This window comes from Prionailurus bengalensis, chromosome B2, assembly GCF_016509475.1.
Source record: "Prionailurus bengalensis isolate Pbe53 chromosome B2, Fcat_Pben_1.1_paternal_pri, whole genome shotgun sequence".
NCBI classification, from domain to species: domain Eukaryota; kingdom Metazoa; phylum Chordata; class Mammalia; order Carnivora; family Felidae; genus Prionailurus; species Prionailurus bengalensis.
The window spans coordinates 123089121-123108921 of record NC_057349.1 but is presented as its reverse complement, the minus strand read 5'-3'; the positions used below and the strand labels follow the sequence as shown (position 1 = coordinate 123108921).

Sequence of the window (19801 nt, the reverse complement as noted above, 5' to 3'; positions counted from 1 at the left end):
TGCCACAACACTGATGGGGAAAGGCTTCAAGGAAAAAAATCTGTCCATCATCTTACCAGTTTTCAATAATTGGAAGAGTGGATTTGAGATCATCCTTTCCAGTCTCTGAACAGTGTGCAGGTTTATAAACGTACATAAGTATGTACACACAGACATCTATTTACATAATTCTAAGCACAGTGGAGGTACAACTGTGCACTCTGATTTTTTTTTTACTGAACATATTTCTGATCTCCATATTTCCTTACTATCTTCCTAATTATCGTTTTAAAGCTGCATAGTTAAGAGTTCATGTTTTCTTCTAGATTAGAACTCTCAGAGTAGCTGAGTGAGACAGTTAAGTTTCCACATGATTGCCTGCTAGTTTGCTGGAGGGACAGTTTGCTTAGTTGGGCTCCTCCTGGGGCTAAAAAAAACCAATGTCAATGCAAATTGTTCTTCAAATAAGCACAACAGCACCTTGGGGGTGTGGGGGGGGGGAGGACCACAGCCCCTGTGCTGACAGCGATCTTGGACGTTCCCTACCCTTGATCCCAACAGGACTCTTCTTACATGGTCCACCTTCCTCCTGCCCTGTAAGGGAACATTATAACCTTTATTTATTTACAAAGCTTTCCTTGCGGGGAGGGGGTCGAATTCATTACTAAAATGTCTCGTTAGTGTATTAAACAAGTCTCGGCCTTTAAGGATAATTAAGTTGCACGGACTTCCACAAAACAAGCGCTCCTCGAAATACTAGTGGTCTCGTTTTCTGTTTACTACAAGGCCACATGAGGCCGGAAAGATGAAGCATGGAGGGTGGCTTCACGTTTTGACCACGAACCACGCTGAGCGTCCCCAGTGGAGATTCCCCCCCCCCCCCCCCCAAGCCCAGCCCTCAGAACAGACTGCCCCTGCTGGAGCCACAAACCCGAGCCTCTGTCCAGGAAGCCCCCCTCGCGTGTCTTTTTGCAGACAAAAGAAAGAGGAGCTGGCGCAGAAGGTGGCGGAGGAGCGGGCGCGGCGCGAGGAGGAGGCCCGCCGGCTGGAGGCCGAGCAGGCCCGGCAGCGGGAAGAGCAGCTGCGCCGGCAAGCGGAGGAGGAGCGGGAGCGGCGCGAGCGCGAGGGCGAGGAGCGCGCGCAGAAGCAGGTAGGGGTCCGCCCCGCAGGGCCCTGGGGAGGGGGGAGAGTGTCCAGGGTGGGGGTGCAAGTCCTCCCGCCCCGTCTCGTGCACGCGCTCGCCTCTTGCACTTCTCCGCGCGCCCGCGCGCCCGCACCTCCGGGAGCCCCCTCCTCACCCCCCCACCCCCACCCCCACCCCCACCCCAGGGATGGGGGCAGCGAGCAACCCTGCTGGCCAGAAGCACAGGCCGCCTTCTTGTTTCCAGAAGGAAGAAGAAGCTCGCGTTCGGGAGGAAGCAGAGAGGGTCCGGCAGGAGCGGGAGAAGCACTTCCAGAGAGAAGAGCAGGAGCGCCTGGAAAGAAAGAAGGTGATTGCATCTAACGCGGAAACCTGGGATGCTAACTGTGCCCATTCTTCCCCAGACTTGAAGCCACGGGAGGACCCAGACACTAGCTCACTGCTTTCAGAAAGCACGTGTGTTCTGCTCGTGCTCTGCTTGTTTAATCCACTAACGAGACATTTTACTAATGAATTCGACCCCCTCCCCTCAAGGAAAGCTTTGTAAATAAATGAAGGTTATAATGTTCCGTTACAGGGCAGGAGGAAGGTGGACCATGTAAGAGTCCTGTTGGGATCAAGGGTAGGGTAGCTCTCAGGATTCGTCATCTCCTCCAAAGAAATCAGTCTTCATAGTGGGGCGCTCACCATAAACAGTTCCTTCTGATTCATGTGCCTTCAGTCAGTTCCAGCTTTGTGAATAATGCCAATTAGGCCAAAGCAGTGTGTATTATAATTACCCAAAGTAACAGACGTGTTTTAATGACCCATTTGCTTAGTCAGTGAAATGTGCCAGGCTAGCCTTCTTTCTGGATTTGATCCTTTTGCTCAATTCTCCCTTCCTTGTAGCGACTTGAGGAGATTATGAAAAGAACAAGACGAACAGAACCTACAGATAAGGTACTGAGATGGCGATTTTTAAACTATTCCTAATAACCTTTTTTTCCTTTCACTTCTAACTTTAACATTTAAAAAATCTCTCTTTTTTTTTTTTTTTTTTTTTTTTTTTTTTTGTAGAAAACTGTTGATCAGAGAAACGGAGATATAACCAAGGGAGCTCTCACTGGAGAAACAGGTATTTGCTTCAGTGAATTCAAATAAATTCAAATGTAGACAAGAGTTTTTGAGTTAACTCTCTAGAGATCAAGATATTTCTTGATTGGTTACACACAAAAAAGTTACTCATTGATGTGCAGAAGCTTAGGTGTGTGTCCTCTAGTCCGCAGATTTTCCCCTTATGGAAAACGCTCTTGCATTTGTGGCAGATGTTTTGTCATATTAGTTTATACTCTAATGGTGTGCTTAATATCTTAAATCATTTCACATTATAAGTATCCATATCTGTGGATATAGATTTGTATATCCCTGTGTGTATGCACACATAAATATATATACACACATAATGAGAAGAATTTTGTTGGTGTTATAAAATTAAATTTCATTTATCATTTACTGTCTGCTAAATTAGCATGTATGTATATTTGCTCTTAAGTACTCTAAACGTACACATTTTGAAAACTTGTATTTATAGCAGTTCTCAAAAAAGAATTTATGCTTTTTTAACTTCTGATTTCAGAATAGAGTTAAAATTAAAAATTTGTTAAAATTTCATTAGAAAGTTGTTGAGACCTATAGGCTTTGGACAGAGATCATTAACTTCTTGGTGATTTTCAAAGAAATTTGCTTTAAATAAAAGTTGCCTTAGTGTGTTAGTAGCCAGGTTCAATTAGTATTTATTAAGGGGCCTCTTTGTGCCAGGATGTATATACATCCTGCATACATTTTCTTGTTGAACTTCCACTGCAGCTTTGTGAGGTTGAGTGCTTTATCTTGGAGTCAGCAAGCATTTCCAGAGACCTGCCATGTGCCAGGCCTCCTTGCAGGTGCTGGGAGTCCGTGGGACAGGCCAGGCCAGTTCCCTTCCCCTGAGGAGCAGCGTGACCAACCCAGCTCCCAGAGCTGAAGTGCAAGCTCGTAACTCTTCCTCTGTGATCCCACGTCGTCTTCATGATTGTACATACAGGTGGTGGGTAGAGAGCCCATCGTGTAGCCTTCCTCTTTCCTCATCTGCAATATCAATATGATAAGAAAGGACCAGAGATACCCCACTTTCCTTTGCTGTTTTTTTTCTTTTAAGACTGGACTAATCAAATGATTTCATGATTCCTTCATAGTAGACTTTTCATGGTTTTTAAAGATGCCCTAATTATATTTGTTTGGAAGATAACCCTTGTGATCGCCTATTAATCCCACTGCATTATTGCAAATCTTGTAATACGTGGCGACCCTATGAAGGCGTAACCCCCCCGTGAGTTATCAGAATGAGCATTTTAGGATGTAAATTGCACCATCGCAGGGTTATTTGAGGGGCTGATGCTGTAGTTCGTGCATGGCCAGTTTCCTTGTTTTTTTTCTTTGTTTTTCCATCTTCCCCCTTCCTACTATTCCCTTAACAATTCTTTCAGTATTCTTTGTACCTCAGCTTGAGAATCCACCAAGGCAACAGGGAAGGTGAAACTTGCCAATCATCCTATCTGTGTTTATCAACACTCACAATAAGTCTGGTTTGAGTTCATATGCTGAAAAGGGCCTGAGGTTTATCTGGCTAACAAATATCCCTCTTTGTCCAGTCCCATGTGTGGTTGGGGGCTGAATGCTGTTGCCAGGGCTCCAAAGAGAATTCGAGGGCAGGCAGGCAGGTGAGTTTTCAGACCTATCGGTAATCTCCGAGGCTGCCTACTACCAACTTGGCAAATTCTGGCATCTTTAATAAAGTTCAGTTATCAGACTCCCTGTACCTCTAGCAGCGTTACTGAGCTCGTGCTATGCTGTGAAATGAGACTTCCTTGGAACTCAGACCTTTATGAAGGTTTACAAGACTTTAAGGAACACAGGCCCAGATTTTAGAGTCTGTCATCAATATTGTTGGCTTACGCTGGACTGCGAAGTGGAGCACTCAATGAAGAGGTGGCACAGCTAGGTACAGTTCACTGGCCTTCCATTTGTGAAACCCTTATCTTCTAAGTGCATCTAGAATTAAACTGAGTTTAAAAAAATGTTTCTCATCACTTGAGGTAGTTCATGGTGATTTGCTCCAAATCTAAAGATACTCACTGTCAGCCTGATCAGGTCAGCTTACTGCTGTCTTCACCAGTTGCTTTGGTTTCAGCATTATATACTTTCTGTCCAAAGTCTATTCAGTGCAAGCAAAAATAACACACAACACTGATTGCCACCCTCATACCGTGCTGGACACTGTCGTAAGTGCTCCGCATATGTTAATACGTTTAATTCTCACCATAGTGCTGTGAGGTAAGTATTCTTATCCGGGAGGAAATGGGAGGCACCGAGTTTGTGGCCTGCCCAAGGTCACACAGGTGGTAAGTAGCAGAGCCAGGAGATAAATGCAGGCATGCTGGCTCCTGGGGTTTGGGTTTGACCATAGAGTAGTAGTAACCCTTTGTCCCATCCTCTTTGCTGTTATGTTCAGTGGTATCTGCCCTTCCGTGTCTGACAGACTCTTCAGGAAATGGAGAACCAGTGGCCAGCCCACATGCCGTTACCTCACACCAATCAAAAGTGACTGTGGAGAGGTGAGTTAGACAACCGGGTCTTTTCTACCGATGCGCATTAGAGCAGAGCACTAATCCCACCAGAACTTCTTAGGCCTGACGGAATTCCAAAATGTTAACATAAAGATTTATTTTTATTTGGGTTCATTAACTTTGGGTAGAGCTAGTAATTCCATACTCAGAAAAAGGCAGAATATCTTTTTACTGAAGTCCTTAAATATGATAGGTTTGGGGTGCCTGGGTAGTTCAGTGGGTTAAGTGTCTGAATCTTGATTTAGGCTCAGGTCATAATCTCATGGTTGTGGGTGGGTGGCTCAGGTCATGATCTTACGCACTGAGTGTGGAGCCTGCTGGAGAACTCTCTCTCTCCCTCTCTCTTCACCTCTCTCTCTCTCTCTCTCTCTCAAAATAAATATTAAAAAATATATGTGGATAGTCAGGTCTGTGTGTGCCTATTAAAGAAAATTACGGGGAAGAATTTGTTTGTATATATTTAACATGATCTAGACCATATTCATATCCTTTGATGGCATAGAACTGTATTTTTACCATACAGAATATTCTAGTAAGTCACAGTTGGTTCTCCAGTAAAATAATTTCGATGCCAATAATTCTTATATTGGTAGTAGGGCTTCTTATAGAAGAAACAAACGGTTGCTAACAACAGTCAAGAAAGAATTGTGGGTTGAAAAAAGATTGCCTTTCTCTTCTTTGGCATTTATATCGACAGCATCATAAGAGCACTCTCAAAAATGAAAAATCAGGGTGATCCTAGCCTAGGCCTAAAAATCCAGTCATAGAGAAATTTTAGAAATATTTGTAATACTGTTCAAAAATTTCAGCTATGACTTTTTTTAATGTACTTAGTTATATTCTATAAGTTATCCTGTCTTTAATGCCAGAGTCTTTGCTGCCATCAGAAAATTGAAGGTCTTCAAGTTAATTTTTTTCTTAATCTAAAAACACACATTGCACGACATTTTGTAACATTGGCAGCAATGAAAAGATGAGTCATCCTGAGACAGACATCCTAAGATGTTCATAAGTCATAAGACATCCATTGATACGTTTCTGGAACAGTAAGATCTTTATTTTTCCCACTATAATACCAAAGAGAGGAACTTTCCTAAGAGAGATCTTATTAATAAGCTTTCAACTACGTTGAATAAATTTATTGTCATTACCCAAGATATATATTAAGTCATACTTTATTCTTTTAGTTACAGCTTGATTTTCAAATAAAATATTCATCCCCAGCCGCTATAATTTATGATGTTCAATTCATTACTTTAAAAAAGGAGACTTTTATGAAAGAATAAAAAGTACCACAGGGAGAACCACATTATTACGATAAGGAACAAGTTTAGTAAGCCACTGATAATTTTATCTGATCAATAACAATAGTTTACGCATTAGCTGACTTTTTTCAGTGGTAAAATCATCAAGTAAATAATCAATATGTATATAAATACCTGAAACATAATTGTACCATGTAGACTGAGATAGATGATGAAATTCGATTTTCTCTTAGCCTCTGCACACAGAACAGCAACAGTTTATAATTAAAAAGTATAGCAATATGACCTTACTGATGCCATCCTTCTTCACCCAGGTGACACATTGTCCTCTGTCATACATGTATATGATATGATCCCTGTCAACCATCAGGAAAAATATAAGCATAGACTTTTCCACTGTCACCTAACAATATAGGCAGGTCCTGATTAGTATCAACTATGAACATTAGCATATAATACTAGAATGACCTTAACCAATTAAATTCATTGGCCCCGTGTACCTGCCCTTTAAGGAAAAAAATTCTAGCAGATTCCCACTTATATATAAGAGGTACCTTTATTATTTTCACAGAGATAAACTTGGGTTTAAAATGTTAATAGCTTGTATTTGTTTAGAAAGCCAAAACAAAAAATAACACTACTAGCCCAAGACTATTCAAATTAAAAGAGGTCATTTATTGTGAAGAATATTTTTCTGAAATTAAGTTGACATTTATACACGTGGTACTGACTGATCCCATTGGCATGAGGGATGTTCTTAGCTACCGTGAGCTTCTGCATTTATTTCACCCGTGGCTTTCTCTATTTAAACTGCTTTAAAACCTCCAATCTCTTTTCACACAGGGTACCATGACGTCACTTGGCTTTTACTTGGCACCGACCCAATATTTATATGCCCAGTTCAACCCAGTTCATTTGTCATCAGCCCTTGCCACATAATGTGGTACAGTATGCTCTGAAATACTAATGCAAAGTGAAGCACTAAAATCGTGTAAAACTCAGCTTTATGATAGTCTGCTGTGTAGATGATCAGACTATTCTTTGGGGGCTTTTTAAAAAATTTTTATCAGAATGAAAACATGAACACAGTCCATTTCTGAACGACTCTGGCCGATAGGGGGTGTTTAATGTGCTGTTGTTTCCTGTTGCATGATACAGAGTTTGTGAGATGCAGCCCAAGAAACTCTGATTCTCTCAGTTATTTCTAAATTTGTCTTCCTTGAATTTGTGCACACTGATGTTGAAACAATTTGTATTTTCACTTAGCCTCATCTTTTTTAGTAACAAAAAGTGCAGAAAGAAGCGTTTTTTATTTTTCTAACCTATGTGCAGTTTCAAGGTTAGGACCCATAGTTGTCAAAAACTAGGTTTTAGGGAATAAGTCCTTTCTCACAATTTCCATACCTTTTGTAATTTTACAGGTTTTGTTTCTGTTCTTTTTTTTCTTTCATCTTTTAAATTGAATATCCCTACTGTGCTTAGTATATCAGTCAGGGTCCAGCGAGTATATCAGTCAGGAGAGAGAAACCAGCAAGATTAATCTGAATAGGAAAGTTTAACTCAAGAATAGTTAACTGTTACTTGGGATTAGAGCAACAACATATTGCTAGGAGGAAGTCAAGAGAACTCAAGAATAGAGGAGGGGCACGTGGGTGGCTCAGTCGGTTGAGTTTCTGACTTCAGCTTAGGTCATGATCTCACAGCTCATGTGTTCCAGCCCCGCGTTGGGCTCTGTGCCGACAGTTCATAGCCTGGATCCTGGTTCAGATTTTCTGTCTCTCTCTCTCTGCCCCTCCCCTGCTCATGCTCCGTCTCTTTCAAAATTGAATAAACATTTAAAAAAATTTTTTTAATAAAAAAAAAAAAAGAATACAGAAATAGCAGGTATAAAGAGCAGCCACATCCCTGGGCCACACCCAAGGAAGAGTCACCTGCACCATGGCTTCCATTCAGACCTTGTTCGAGAAGGTATGGCCGTGACCCACTAGATGGTGAGGAAGTTGTCTTGTATCTTGATGGTGGAACTTGGCAGATATCTACTCTAGAATGTTTGGGGAGGCTGTTCACCAAGAGGTGTCTCAGTAGAGGCAGAGACTTGTCTACCACAAGTCGGCCCTAGGTAGGTGCACGGGGAAGCCCTTCTTGCTGCCGGGGCTGGGCTGGGTGCTGAGGAAGCCTCATAGCACTGCGGAGGGCAGACAACTGGGAATGCCACAGGCATGTGCCGCAGCAGCCTGTCGAGCAAGCACAACCAAACCAGGAAGCACAGTTTTCCTTGCGCAGCGTCTCTCCAGCAGCCTTAAATGGCGAAGCTTGGAGATTGTGCCAGCTGGCAAAGGAAGATTATTTAAAGGACCCTGATCCACCTGGGTGGCTCAGTCTGTTAAGCGTCTGACTCTTGATTTCCACTCAGGTCATGATCTCACAGTCGTGGGATCGAGCCCCGCGTCAGGCTCCACGCTGATGGTGTGGAGCTTGCTTGGGATTCTCTCTCTCTCTGGCTCTCTGTCCCTCTCCCACTTGCATTTTCTCTCTCTCTCTAAATACATTAACGTCAAAAGAAAAAAATTTTTCAAGGGCCCACATCCAGTTTCAGAGCAGGAATGAAGGATGAATTTGGAGGCAAAAGCAAAAGAAAACAATACCTGACAAGTTTACCTTGTCTTTAAAAAAGGCTCCTCCTCAGCTCTTTGTCATTCTAGTCCTATTTCTCTGGAGATTCTTCAGCATGAGTGTGAGGTTGAGGAAGAAGAGCTTTAGAACCAAAATTCCCAGGCTGGATTCCCTAGTTTTATCTCTGTTCTCAGACTTTGGGATTAGCCTACTTAAATAAGACTTAGTTTTCTCATCTGGACACGAAGAGGTTTTCCCCCCCAAAGTTCTGGAGGGTCCAATGAAATACTGTCTGTGAAGGCGCTCTGAAAACTGTTGTACTGTACAAATGTCAGATGTTATTTTACCTTTATCCTTCTAAAGTACGGTGTCCAGAAGACATCAAACACTGGTATAGCTGCAGTGTAATGTTATAAAAAAATGCTTTTATTGTGTCTGATAGCACACCTTCTCATGCCTCCCATTTTATTGGCCTTTTCTTTAACCACAAAAACATGAGGAATCAGTGTCACCCAGATCCAGTTTACAGAGATTCCCAGATCTCTTACCTCCATTGTGACTGATAGGTCTTCATCTTCTAAGGATGGTTCAGTTTACAGGTCTCTAAACCCACTGCCTTTTATGTTGTTTACATTTAATGATTTTTCCCGTTGTCCTCAAGGGATTATTCTTACAACTTACATTTCCCAGAATAAACATGATCTGGATACTTAAATTTTACCTCCTCCATGTCCAGTTACTATACAACTAATGTTAGCACTGACCCCTGAGGCTACCTGCCACTGAGACTCTCCTGCCTGGAGAAGGACCTGCCCGTACTGACCTTTCATACTCTTCCCTTTAAGACAGTTTCCTGCTCACACTCCCTTTGCTTCAGTGGGGGGCTGGTACTTTTAAACAGTATTACTTCTGAAATCCCGTCATTAAAGTTGCAAACAAATCGCATCCATGGATGTTCCCTTTTACCCTCAGTTTCAAGTCCACCTTGAAATCACTTCCCAAGTCATTGTTTTTTACCTGAGTGCATTACGGTCAATGAAGCATTCCATAATTCTTGTAATCCGTCAATATGTTTATTAAATATCTTACTAGGCACCTAAAGTAAAGTCATAGATCCCTCCAGGCTGCTCACTAGTGAGTCAAATCACTAACTGGAGGTTCCCAGGGTCCCTTCCCAAGAACCTGACCTGGGTGACCCTCGGTGGAAATCCATCACAACAAATGCTGTAAGCACTGCAGCAGGGTTTATTCTCACTAGAAAACTCCAGTCCTAAGAATGAATATTTTTAGTTCAGAATCAGAGGAGTTTCACTTTTCCTAATGCCTCGGCTACCTAATACATTGGTTTACCTTCTCCTCAGGAAAAATAAATGCGGTAAACTGGGTTATATTCACCCCCATCTCCCCCTGGAGATATGTCAGCACACGGTCTGGAAGCACCCTGGGATGATAGTGTCCTCCTAGTATTTTCCAGCAGCTAGGACTAGGAGTAGCAGCAGTTCCTGGTGCAGAGAAACCCTGCACCGGGAACACCCTGAACCTTCCTTCAGCCTCAAGGGGCCTGAATGACACTTCTGGCCCCTGTGGTTTCTCCTGCTCTCAGCCTTTGGTGTGCAGTGCTTTTAAAGCCTGAAAACAATTCTCCTTGCCCAACAGGATCCCCACTGACAGTAGGTAAATTGAAGAGGGTTGGAGTTACCAAAACTCTGGCCAGCTTTTAAAGGTACAAAGAAATAAAGGAGCCTGGGCAGGATGATTCCTATTCCAGAAACCATTTTTAGTTCTTGAGAATGAGTATTAATAGAGGGGGAGACCACAGGATGGAGGAGAGTATTTATTTGTGGATAACAAACTTGCTTTGGAACAAGAAACAGAGGATACAGATGAATGTGTGAGTACAAGTATGTATGGAGTGTGGAGGAGGGAGGACAGACATTATTTTAAGTTTCTCAGGTCATTCTGATATATTCTTCCAACTCCAGCAGAGAATCTGTTCTAGTAGCTAAAAAATTCTCATGAGCCACTGTCTTACCTTGCTAATACCCAGAAGACATTTCATCCTGTTCTTGGCTCTGAGGGCTGTCTTTTCAATAGAATGATCCTTCTATCTTAAATGATTTGTAGTAATTTTGACTTTTGACCTAGTGGTTTTCCTCCCAATCTTAGGAGTTTATAATTGTTTTTAGTTTCCCCTAAAGGGAAAGTAACATTGCCACACACCTGTCATTCAAACAGAAAGAAATGTATCACTTTTAATTTTAAAGTTACTTGCTATAACATGACAATAAATGTTAAGAAAGAATAAGGTCCTGGCTACAGTAAGCTGTATGGACTGTCAGATTTTACCATGAACCTAGCCCCCTTCCCTGGGCAGATTTTTTTTAAGTAATCTTTACACACAACGTGGAGTTTGAACTCACAACTCCCAAGATCAAGAGTCATATGCTGCACCAACTGAGCCAGCCGGGTGCCCCCTCTTGAGGTAGATCTTAGACGGACCAAGCAAAGTACACAGCCTTCAAGACTCTTGCACCCAGCTTCGGCTGCCAGAGTATAACCAAAGAACAAGAATTCAAAAGCTGGTGATCTTACCCTGAGAGGACATATAGATGCCTATTCCCTAACCCCAGTGACTTCATTTTCAGTTTTATCGTTTCTGCTGGTCACTGTGTCTTTTGAACATTTAGTAATTGGACATCCAAAGCATATAGCACAATCATTCCTCTAATTGTGCTAACAAGTAAGAATGGGTGTGGAGGTCAGCTAGGAGTGGGAGGGGAAAATGAAGTCAACTGTTGACTCAAGTCTGGGTTGGTGTTGCCAGTTCACCTGTTAGCACACGCAAGCCTAGAAGGTGACGGCGGGGATGACCAAGGAACGAGGCTTGGAGACGCACCCCTCTGCTGTATCTTTTGCCAAAACTTCTACTGAAAATCTCTTTGGGACGAGAACCAAAACTGTTTCCCCGGTTACAGAAAGCCTTTGTGTTGGGAAAGAACCTGGAGGCTGGGTGTGGTGGCTGGCCAAGCACTTAGAACAGCAATGTGAAGCGCGTGTGTGTGTGTGTGTGTGTGTGTGTGTGTGCGCGCGCGCGCGCCCGCACCCACACTCCTGCAGACTCCAGTGATACAAGCCTCCTTGGTGAAATAGCAAAAAAGCACCATTATACCCTGAGTCTGTATCATGTTTTTATGTTATATTTCACAGTCTCATAAATAATACTTTCAGTGTACCCTACAATAACGTTGTGAGACACTTAGGACAGGCTTTTTTTTTTCTCTCAAGAAGAAAAGTTTTAATGATTAACAAAAATATACCAAAATATCTAAATCAGAAATGCTTGAGAATGTGTTCCACAAAATCCTCATTTCTCACCAATTAGGTAAACTATTTCCTCAATAAGGGGGGGGAAAGCAGATTCCTCAAAAAAAGATGCAATGGAAAAATTTGAGATATGTTAGCTTTATGTTACCATTTAGGAAGGAGACAGAAAGAGATGAATTGACATGTTAAAGTTCAAGCAGTTGGCACTGTACTACACATCTGCTATTCTGATCTTTGGCCTCTTTTCATAGACCTCTTTCTATAGGTAAATATTCGGTTGGTGATCAGTATGTATTAGAAGTTAAAACCTTCACAATTTTTGCTTCATATTCTTAGTCTTTTTCATTTTCCATTTGAGTTTTAACTCTAGAATTTTGTCAAATGGAGTCATTTTTTTTTTAATGTTTCTTTATTTTGAGAGAGAGAGTGCAAGAGCAGGGGAGAGGATGAGAGGGGGAGGAGAGAGAAAGAAACCCAAGCAGGCTCCGTTCTCAGCACAGAGCCCAATGTGAGGCTCAATCCCACGACTGAGAGATCACAGCATGAGCCAATATCAAGAATCGAATGTTTAACCAACTGAGCCACCCAGGCACCTCAAATAGGGTCATTTTGAGTTGCACACTTGAACAAATTATGAAGATTGCAAATATTATGTTTAACGCTGCCCTCAGATAAAGTGAACAATTAAGATAGCATTCATTTGGGGCGCCTGGGTGGCTCAGTCAGTTAAGCGTCTGACTTCAGCTCAGGTCACAATCTCGCAGACCGTGAGTTCGAGCCCCGCGTCGGGCTCTGGGCTGATAGCTCAGAGCCTGGAGCCTGCTTCCGATTCTGTGTCTCCCTCTCTCTCTGCCCCTCCCCCGTTCATGTTCTCTCTCTCTCTCTCTCTCTCTCTCAAAAATAAACGTTAAAAAAAATTTTTTTTAAAAGATAGCATTCATTTGCACAGGCATTGTTTTTACTGCATTATAAAGCATAATAATGAACATAGAAAAGACTTTCAATTTGGTTTTGAAGGTTTTAAAGAGAGGAAAAAAAAATCAAAGAGAAACTGTAGGTAGAAAATTAAGGATTTGATGGCCAATTGAATGTACCTCAAAAATAGATCCAAGATATTAAGCATGAATTAATGAGAATCAGATTCCGGTTAGGTTGGTCTTAAACAATTTACCTATAAAATTACGTACATGTTTTAGCAAGCCAGAGCTACCCAGGAAGACCTAGAATTTGAATAGCCACGTAGCATATAAAATGTCATAATGAACAAAACACAGGACCAGAGATCAGGAGGTCATGCATTCAGTCTGGACCATGTCTCAGTAGTTCTGTGACTCTACAGATTATCCCCCTTATCCCGAAATTATAATCCCCTCATCTTTGAAGTAAAGAACCTAACAAGGGCTACTGTTTATCAAAGGTGTGTGAAAATGCCTGCAGTAGAAATTGTTAAATGTGTGTTGAAACAATGATCTATTCTAAATGATAAATTATTCCATTTTATAAATTTCTATAACAAAAAGAACAGATTTTTACAAATAATGTCAAATATAAATATGTCAAAATTCACCATTTTTGTGAATGATATGGTCAATCCGTCTAACATTTAATTCTAAAATTATTTATTATAAAATATTTTTTGTTTTTTTAAATGTATTTTCCAATTTTAATGCTAATTCCTTTCAATTTTGATTTTTCAAATCCACTAGTACTCCCAATTTGGAAAAACAACCAAGTGAAAATGGAGTATCTATTCAGAATGAAAATTTTGAGGAAATTATAAACTTACCCATTGGATCTAAATCATCCAGATTAGATGTCACCAACAGTGAGAGCCCAGAAATTCCTTTGAATCCAATTTTGGCCTTTGATGATGAAGGGACACTTGGGCCCCTGCCTCAGGTAGATGGTGTTCAAACACAACAGACAGCAGGTAAGCTTGCTTTGCATAACCATCACAGATATGTGACACTGCGTGAGGGAATGAACCTTCTGCAGTATGACTGTTGACATGTGGCAGTGGGACCACATGGAAAAGATTATATGGATCATAGAAACTGAATTCTGAGTTGGATTGGGCAACTTCTTGGGCCTGTCTCATTCTCCCACCTGGTAGCACAAATCCAGTCTGCAGCACCCACTGGGTGTCTGGCCATCAACTTCTCACAGGCAGTCCTCACAGCCCAACAGCACTCAATGCCAGAACATGCTTCACAAAGACAACCACATAATGTCTGGTCATAACACAGAAACCACTGGGCCTAGTTACCCCAACTGGCGTTTTTTTTTTCCATCTTTCCCAGATCTTCAGATATATGAAGATTGCCGTCATCCTCTCCCATTTTTTCTCTTGTTCAGGCTTAGCAGCTTGGATGATACGCTGTTGTCCTTTTTAAGTGTAATAAGGTAGTTAGATTTTAGGAAATTGGACACTTATTCAGAACTAGGGGCATATGAGGCCAGTGGTCTTCTCTCCTTTGTTGAATGACTGTAAGCTGTTGTGGAAACTTACCAATGACTCTCTTATACCATCTCTGGGACTCATACTTGACCTGAATTCTTTGTGCAAAAAGAACAATAGCTTTATGTGATGCAAAGAAATAAGGAGCAACATCAAAAGTTACCAACTCAGGGGTCACAGCAGCTCAACAACACAGTCTCATCAGTCTCAAAAATAGGTGGAATAATCCTAGCTCTGTCTCTTTTCAAACCTATTTGAGTTCTTTCCAGTTTCTCTTCCCAGCAGATCACTTTCATGTATCGACCACCATCTCTTCATACTTTTATGAACAGACCTGGCCAGATTCAGACTTATTTGTGGTCAAATTATTGTGTCTTTTAGATTCTGTCTGTGACCTTGTGACAAATATTTTCCAATTTATCTGGCTGGAAAAGGCAGTGCTGAACCATCTGTCCAAATGAAGCTAGTCTTTTTTCCTTCTCTAATATACTACCCTTGGGAGTATAATTTCACTTTAGTGATCCACTGTTCTAGATTGTTAAAGGAAGCTATAAGGTCCATTCCAGGTCTGACATTGTGATTCGTAAGCCAGTGGAAATAATCTGATAGCTGGTATGTTAGTACTGCTGATGCAGCTTCCCACTTTGTCGTGTCACACATTCATGTCACAGATACGTAGAGGGGGAGGGACATCCAGATGACCTGCTGCCTCGTGTGACGGGCCTTAACTCACCTTTTGATTTACCTGTCGTTTCATTCTTACTGTTCTTACACTTCTGTAACTTCTATAAGAACGTGGTCCAGTGTCTGTGATCTGAAATGGTATGAGGGTTCTTTGGGGGTCATGACTGTTTTTTTCAACAAACACTCATTTAGCCTCCAACCTTAAGCCTGAAGCATCAAGTACTGAGGATATGAGACCAATGAATAGAAGTCCCTAACCTCAAAGAAAAGTACAGTTGGTTGATGTATGTCATTTAGAAAAGTAAATGATATAGTCTAAGTTCAAGTAAAGAAAGGGACATGTGTTTCCTGCTAGTGGTAGAATTTGTTAATATTTAAGATTCTGAAAAAAATCGCCTATTCTTATACAGGAAAATATATAGAAAAGCATAGTAGTTTTAGAAATGTAAGATATTGTGATAGTATTCTTTAAGTAAGATTTTAGATAAATACTAATTTGCTTTTTTTTTCTGTCTCCTCATATAGAAGTTATATGAGCATTTCTTCTGAAGAACCAAAGCAGAAATTTAATAAGAATTTCTACAATTAATGGAATTCCTTCCATGCTATAAAGGAGCATCCCCATCTTCCAGTTTTCTAAAGATTTCTTGACCATCCTTTTGAAAAGACTTTATTAAAGCCAGCTAAAGACAACAGACTGGATAGCTTTTCTAATAATTTTCGCCAATAGAGAAAAAGAAATTTTCCTTATCCTTCAATACTTTACAAAGGCTTTTTCCAGTGTGCTCCTTCTTAGCAAATCAATATTTTTCTGCATTCTCTAAAAGACAAGAACATTTGGCTATTTTAAAAAATGGGCTGACGAGGCATGATTTTTCACATAAATATTTTGGTCTTTAAAAGCTAATGTAATATTGGCACAAAAAATTTTACCTTTTACAGTATAATACTTGAAAAATAAGTACCTCTTTGCTCTACAAGTAGAGTGAATAGGAGAGGTGTTTAAATTAAGCCTGTTTGTTAAATATTACTGCAAAGAGTTCTATTTGTAGAAGCAACTATAGGCAGATTACCAGGTTCTTGTAAATGCAGTTTGTACATGGACTTTCTGCAGACCCAGCTGTCATATTCTTGCATCTCCTTTTGCAAAAGTGTACTAAACAGTTTTAAAATGTGAAAAAAAAATTATTTTTTCAGAGCAAGAAAATATACTGTCCTCTTAAATAATGTATTTATAAAGTTTTTTCCAGGTGAACTAATCAAATAAATTAGAACAACGTGACACCATTGCAAACTTTGATTTATCAGATGCATTCCTTATGTTACCAGGAGGGAGAATGTTAGCGATGATTCAGGGCTATTTCTGATGTCTGTATATTGCTGCTGTTCCCAGTGATGATGGGACTTACCTTTGCCTTACCTGATCACAAATTATGGGGGGTGGGGGGGCAGGGGGAGATAGAGATTTAATATTTCTTTAAATAAAAAAAGAATTTGGTTTTGCTCGTTTAAGAGCAATGAAAACATGATGGAGTGTTGACTGTGTCTGGCCCACACAGAGCACTGTACAGGATACCTTCACAAATGTCCTCATTCTCTGTGGGACCCGTCAGCTTTGACTTGTCACTCTTCCTCACTTCTGCTGCTGAGCTTAGCTGTACAAATCTGTATTTTCATTTTCTAATGTAAATTCAATTTTATTTTGCCATTTTTAGAAACCAACAACAAAATATTGAAGGAGAGGGGACTCTGAGGGAACATTTTTTTTTTTTTTTAATGGCGCGTTTAAAAAGGTAAACTTCCGGCACTATAATATGTTGGCTTTCTTAAGAGAGGGATTGGTTATATGGAATGAGAAACTATTCATTTAATGGATGATATTCTTAAAATCCAAGCTATAGTAACAGCTGTAATTTGTGAAAACATTAATTTGGGGGGTTTCCCTATTCTCAGTTGTCCATGTACACATAGTCATATTAAAAAAAAAAAAATCTGTTCAACAAAGTTGTTTTATTTGTTTAAGTTGACCTAGCATGAAACACCAAATAAAATGTGTTTGACATAGTTTTACTTTTAGGTTTCTCATATGTAACAACTTCACTTGGATTGATTCTTGGGTTTTCAAATTGCCCTTCATTCAATATCAGTGACATTTCCCCAGTTTCCTCTGAAGAGAAATATAGAACTGGTTTATTTAAAATTTAAAACAGTAGTTCTGTTTTGGCTAGGTTTTCCTGGTTTCATTTGTATTTTATTTATTTACTTATTTTTGAGAGAGAGAGAAAGTGAGGGAGGGGCAGAGAGAGAGAATCCCAAGCAGGCTCCACACTGTCAGCACAGAGCCAGGTGCAGGCTTGATCCTATGAACTGTGAGATCATGACCTGAGCTGAAATCAAGAGTCAGATGGACGCTTAACCGACTGAGCCACCTAGGTGCCCCCATTTATATTTTCAGATTTGAGGAATCATTAACAAACAGCCTTCTAAGTAACCAAGTTTTAACTAAAAGTGATACAAATTTAATTACATATTTTTTAATGTTTGTTTATTTTTGAGAGAGAGAGGGAGACACAGAATCTGAAGCAGGCTCTGAGCTGTCAGCACCAAGCTCGACTCAGGGTTTGAACTCATGAACTGCCAGATCATGACCTGAGCCGAAGTCAGATGCTTAACCAATTGAGTCACCCAAGTGCCCCCAAATTAATTATATATTTTTTACATTTATTTACTTTTCAGAGACAGAGCACAAGTGGGGGAGGGGCAGAGAGAGAAGGAGACACAGAATCTGAAGCAGGCTCCAGGCTCTGAACTGTCCGCACAGAGCCCGACGCAGGGCTCGAACTCACAAACTGAGATCATGACCTGAGCCGAAGTCAGATGCTTAACCGACTAAGCCACCCAGGCGCCCCCAAAATTAATTATATTTTAAAACATGATATTACTAGAGGATGACCTTGACCTTTACAATGGCTTGACTGCTTTCTGTACAGCTCTTAAAGATCAGTATTTACCTGCTGATTTTAAAGAGATCTTCAGTAGGTAGTACATCAAGGGCAGTGCTAAGGAATCAGATATGACCCTCAGTATGGAATGAGGGTGGATAGGCTTTTAGTTTCTTTTTCACACCATTGTAGACTGTCTAGGCCAATGTAGTCACCAATCACAAGATCATTTGGTAGAGAGTGGCTACTTTTATTGGCAGTGGTAAGGCCATATGTCTCCTCTTGCATAGCCTAATTACCTGATGGGATGTTACAATAAAAGCAAATCTAAAACAGAGCTCTCTCAGATGAACAAATATTTATTAGCAAGTAGGGTCTTTAGACAGCTTGGGTAAGTTCCTTCTCTGCTCATAATCCCACAAACACCTTGACCAAAAGGCTCAAAGTAAAGAAGCAATGATACACTTAGGGCAGGTTTATGTAACCTGACTGAATCAGGCAATGCAACCTTAGTGTGGGGCTGAGGGAAAGACAGCACAGAAGTGAACGCTCCACATCTGAAGTACTAATCAAAGTCTTGAGTTGCAGGGTTTGCCATATTCTTCTACCTTGTTTCATGTATTTTGCCTCTAAAAATCTTCCTGGGCAATCACTTACGAGCTCCATTCACTAATGAAAAAGTACTAACCTGCCTTATGTGAATTAACAGCGGTATAGATTTAGATGGCAGTATTTAAAGCACCCAGCCACCAGACTGGAGTCCTTCAAATGCTATCTGACCTAGCCCCAGGGTAAGATTAAAGTTACGTGCACATGTACGTTACAAAGTTGATACTAAAGCATTTTGAAGTAAATTACTGCGTATTAAAATACATTAGGCATTCTTTTGCATTTTTGTAACCAATGGGAATTATTCAACTATTGGCCTACATCTGATTGTGCATAGATCATTAAAAGGCATGAAATAACTATCAGATCAGATTACAAAAAACAATTTTTAAAAATGTCCTTCAAAGAAATTTCATGCCCCCACCCATTCCTCTTTTCACTCAACAGACACCTAAGCCCACTCAGCACTCGAGGTGGTCATTTTGTCACATCCTTTGGTACCTCATTAGTTTAGGGGGAAAGCTCCAAAGACCTTGCAAGGAGAGAGAAAAGGACCAGCATGTGAACAGAAAGTGTAATTTTAGATCATTACAAATAATACATTTTGTCGGTAAGTGAGTATTACTTGAGTTTTTATGTTGCTAGACTTGATTACATTTTAGAAGTTAAAAGTACTTTTAGTAATTAGTGCCAAGATTGGTAACGTGAGGGGGAAAAATTGATTGCTGTTTAAAATACAGGGGCGCCTGGGTGGCTCAGTTGGTTAAGCGACCGACTTCAGCTCATGTCATGATCTCACGGTCTGTGAGTTCGAGCCCCGCGTCAGGCTCTGTGCTGACAGGTCGGAGCCTGGAGCCTGTTTCGGATTCTGTGTCTCCCTCTCTCTGACCCTCCCCCATTCATGCTCTGTCTCTTTCTGTCTCAAAAATAAATAAACGTTAAAAAAAAATTTTAAATACATGCTAAAAACGTAAGTACGACTGACAACCACTTTTGAATTACTGGCTCTCTAGTAACACCTTGCAGAAGGCCAAAAAGAGAGTAGGGTTAGGAGATGGGACGCAATGTTGGAAGCCATAGAACAGAGAAGAGTCAGCGCTTGGTGTTAGCATTAGGTCTGAATACCAGGTCTGCACCAGTGA

The 19801-nt window shown here is 40.8% G+C and overlaps 1 protein-coding gene across 12 annotated transcripts in view; it reads left to right on the top strand.

Annotated features, from left to right (window-relative positions):
- Positions 1 to 17172, top strand: part of MAP7 (microtubule associated protein 7) — a 179431-nt gene extending 162259 nt beyond the window's left edge. For 11 of the 12 annotated variants that reach the window (XM_043593096.1, XM_043593093.1, XM_043593086.1 and 8 more), the window contains 7 exons: positions 955 to 1129; positions 1368 to 1469; positions 2009 to 2059; positions 2177 to 2234; positions 4650 to 4752; positions 13673 to 13896; positions 15634 to 17172. In XM_043593096.1, the coding sequence (XP_043449031.1) occupies positions 955 to 1129; positions 1368 to 1469; positions 2009 to 2059; positions 2177 to 2234; positions 4650 to 4752; positions 13673 to 13896; positions 15634 to 15644 (724 nt within the window). In that variant the 3' untranslated portion in view covers positions 15645 to 17172. The remainder of the gene's footprint in view (positions 1 to 954; positions 1130 to 1367; positions 1470 to 2008; positions 2060 to 2176; positions 2235 to 4649; positions 4753 to 13672; positions 13897 to 15633) is intronic. The other variant, XM_043593088.1, reaches the window with a different exon arrangement.
- Positions 17173 to 19801: the final 2629 nt, after the last annotated feature.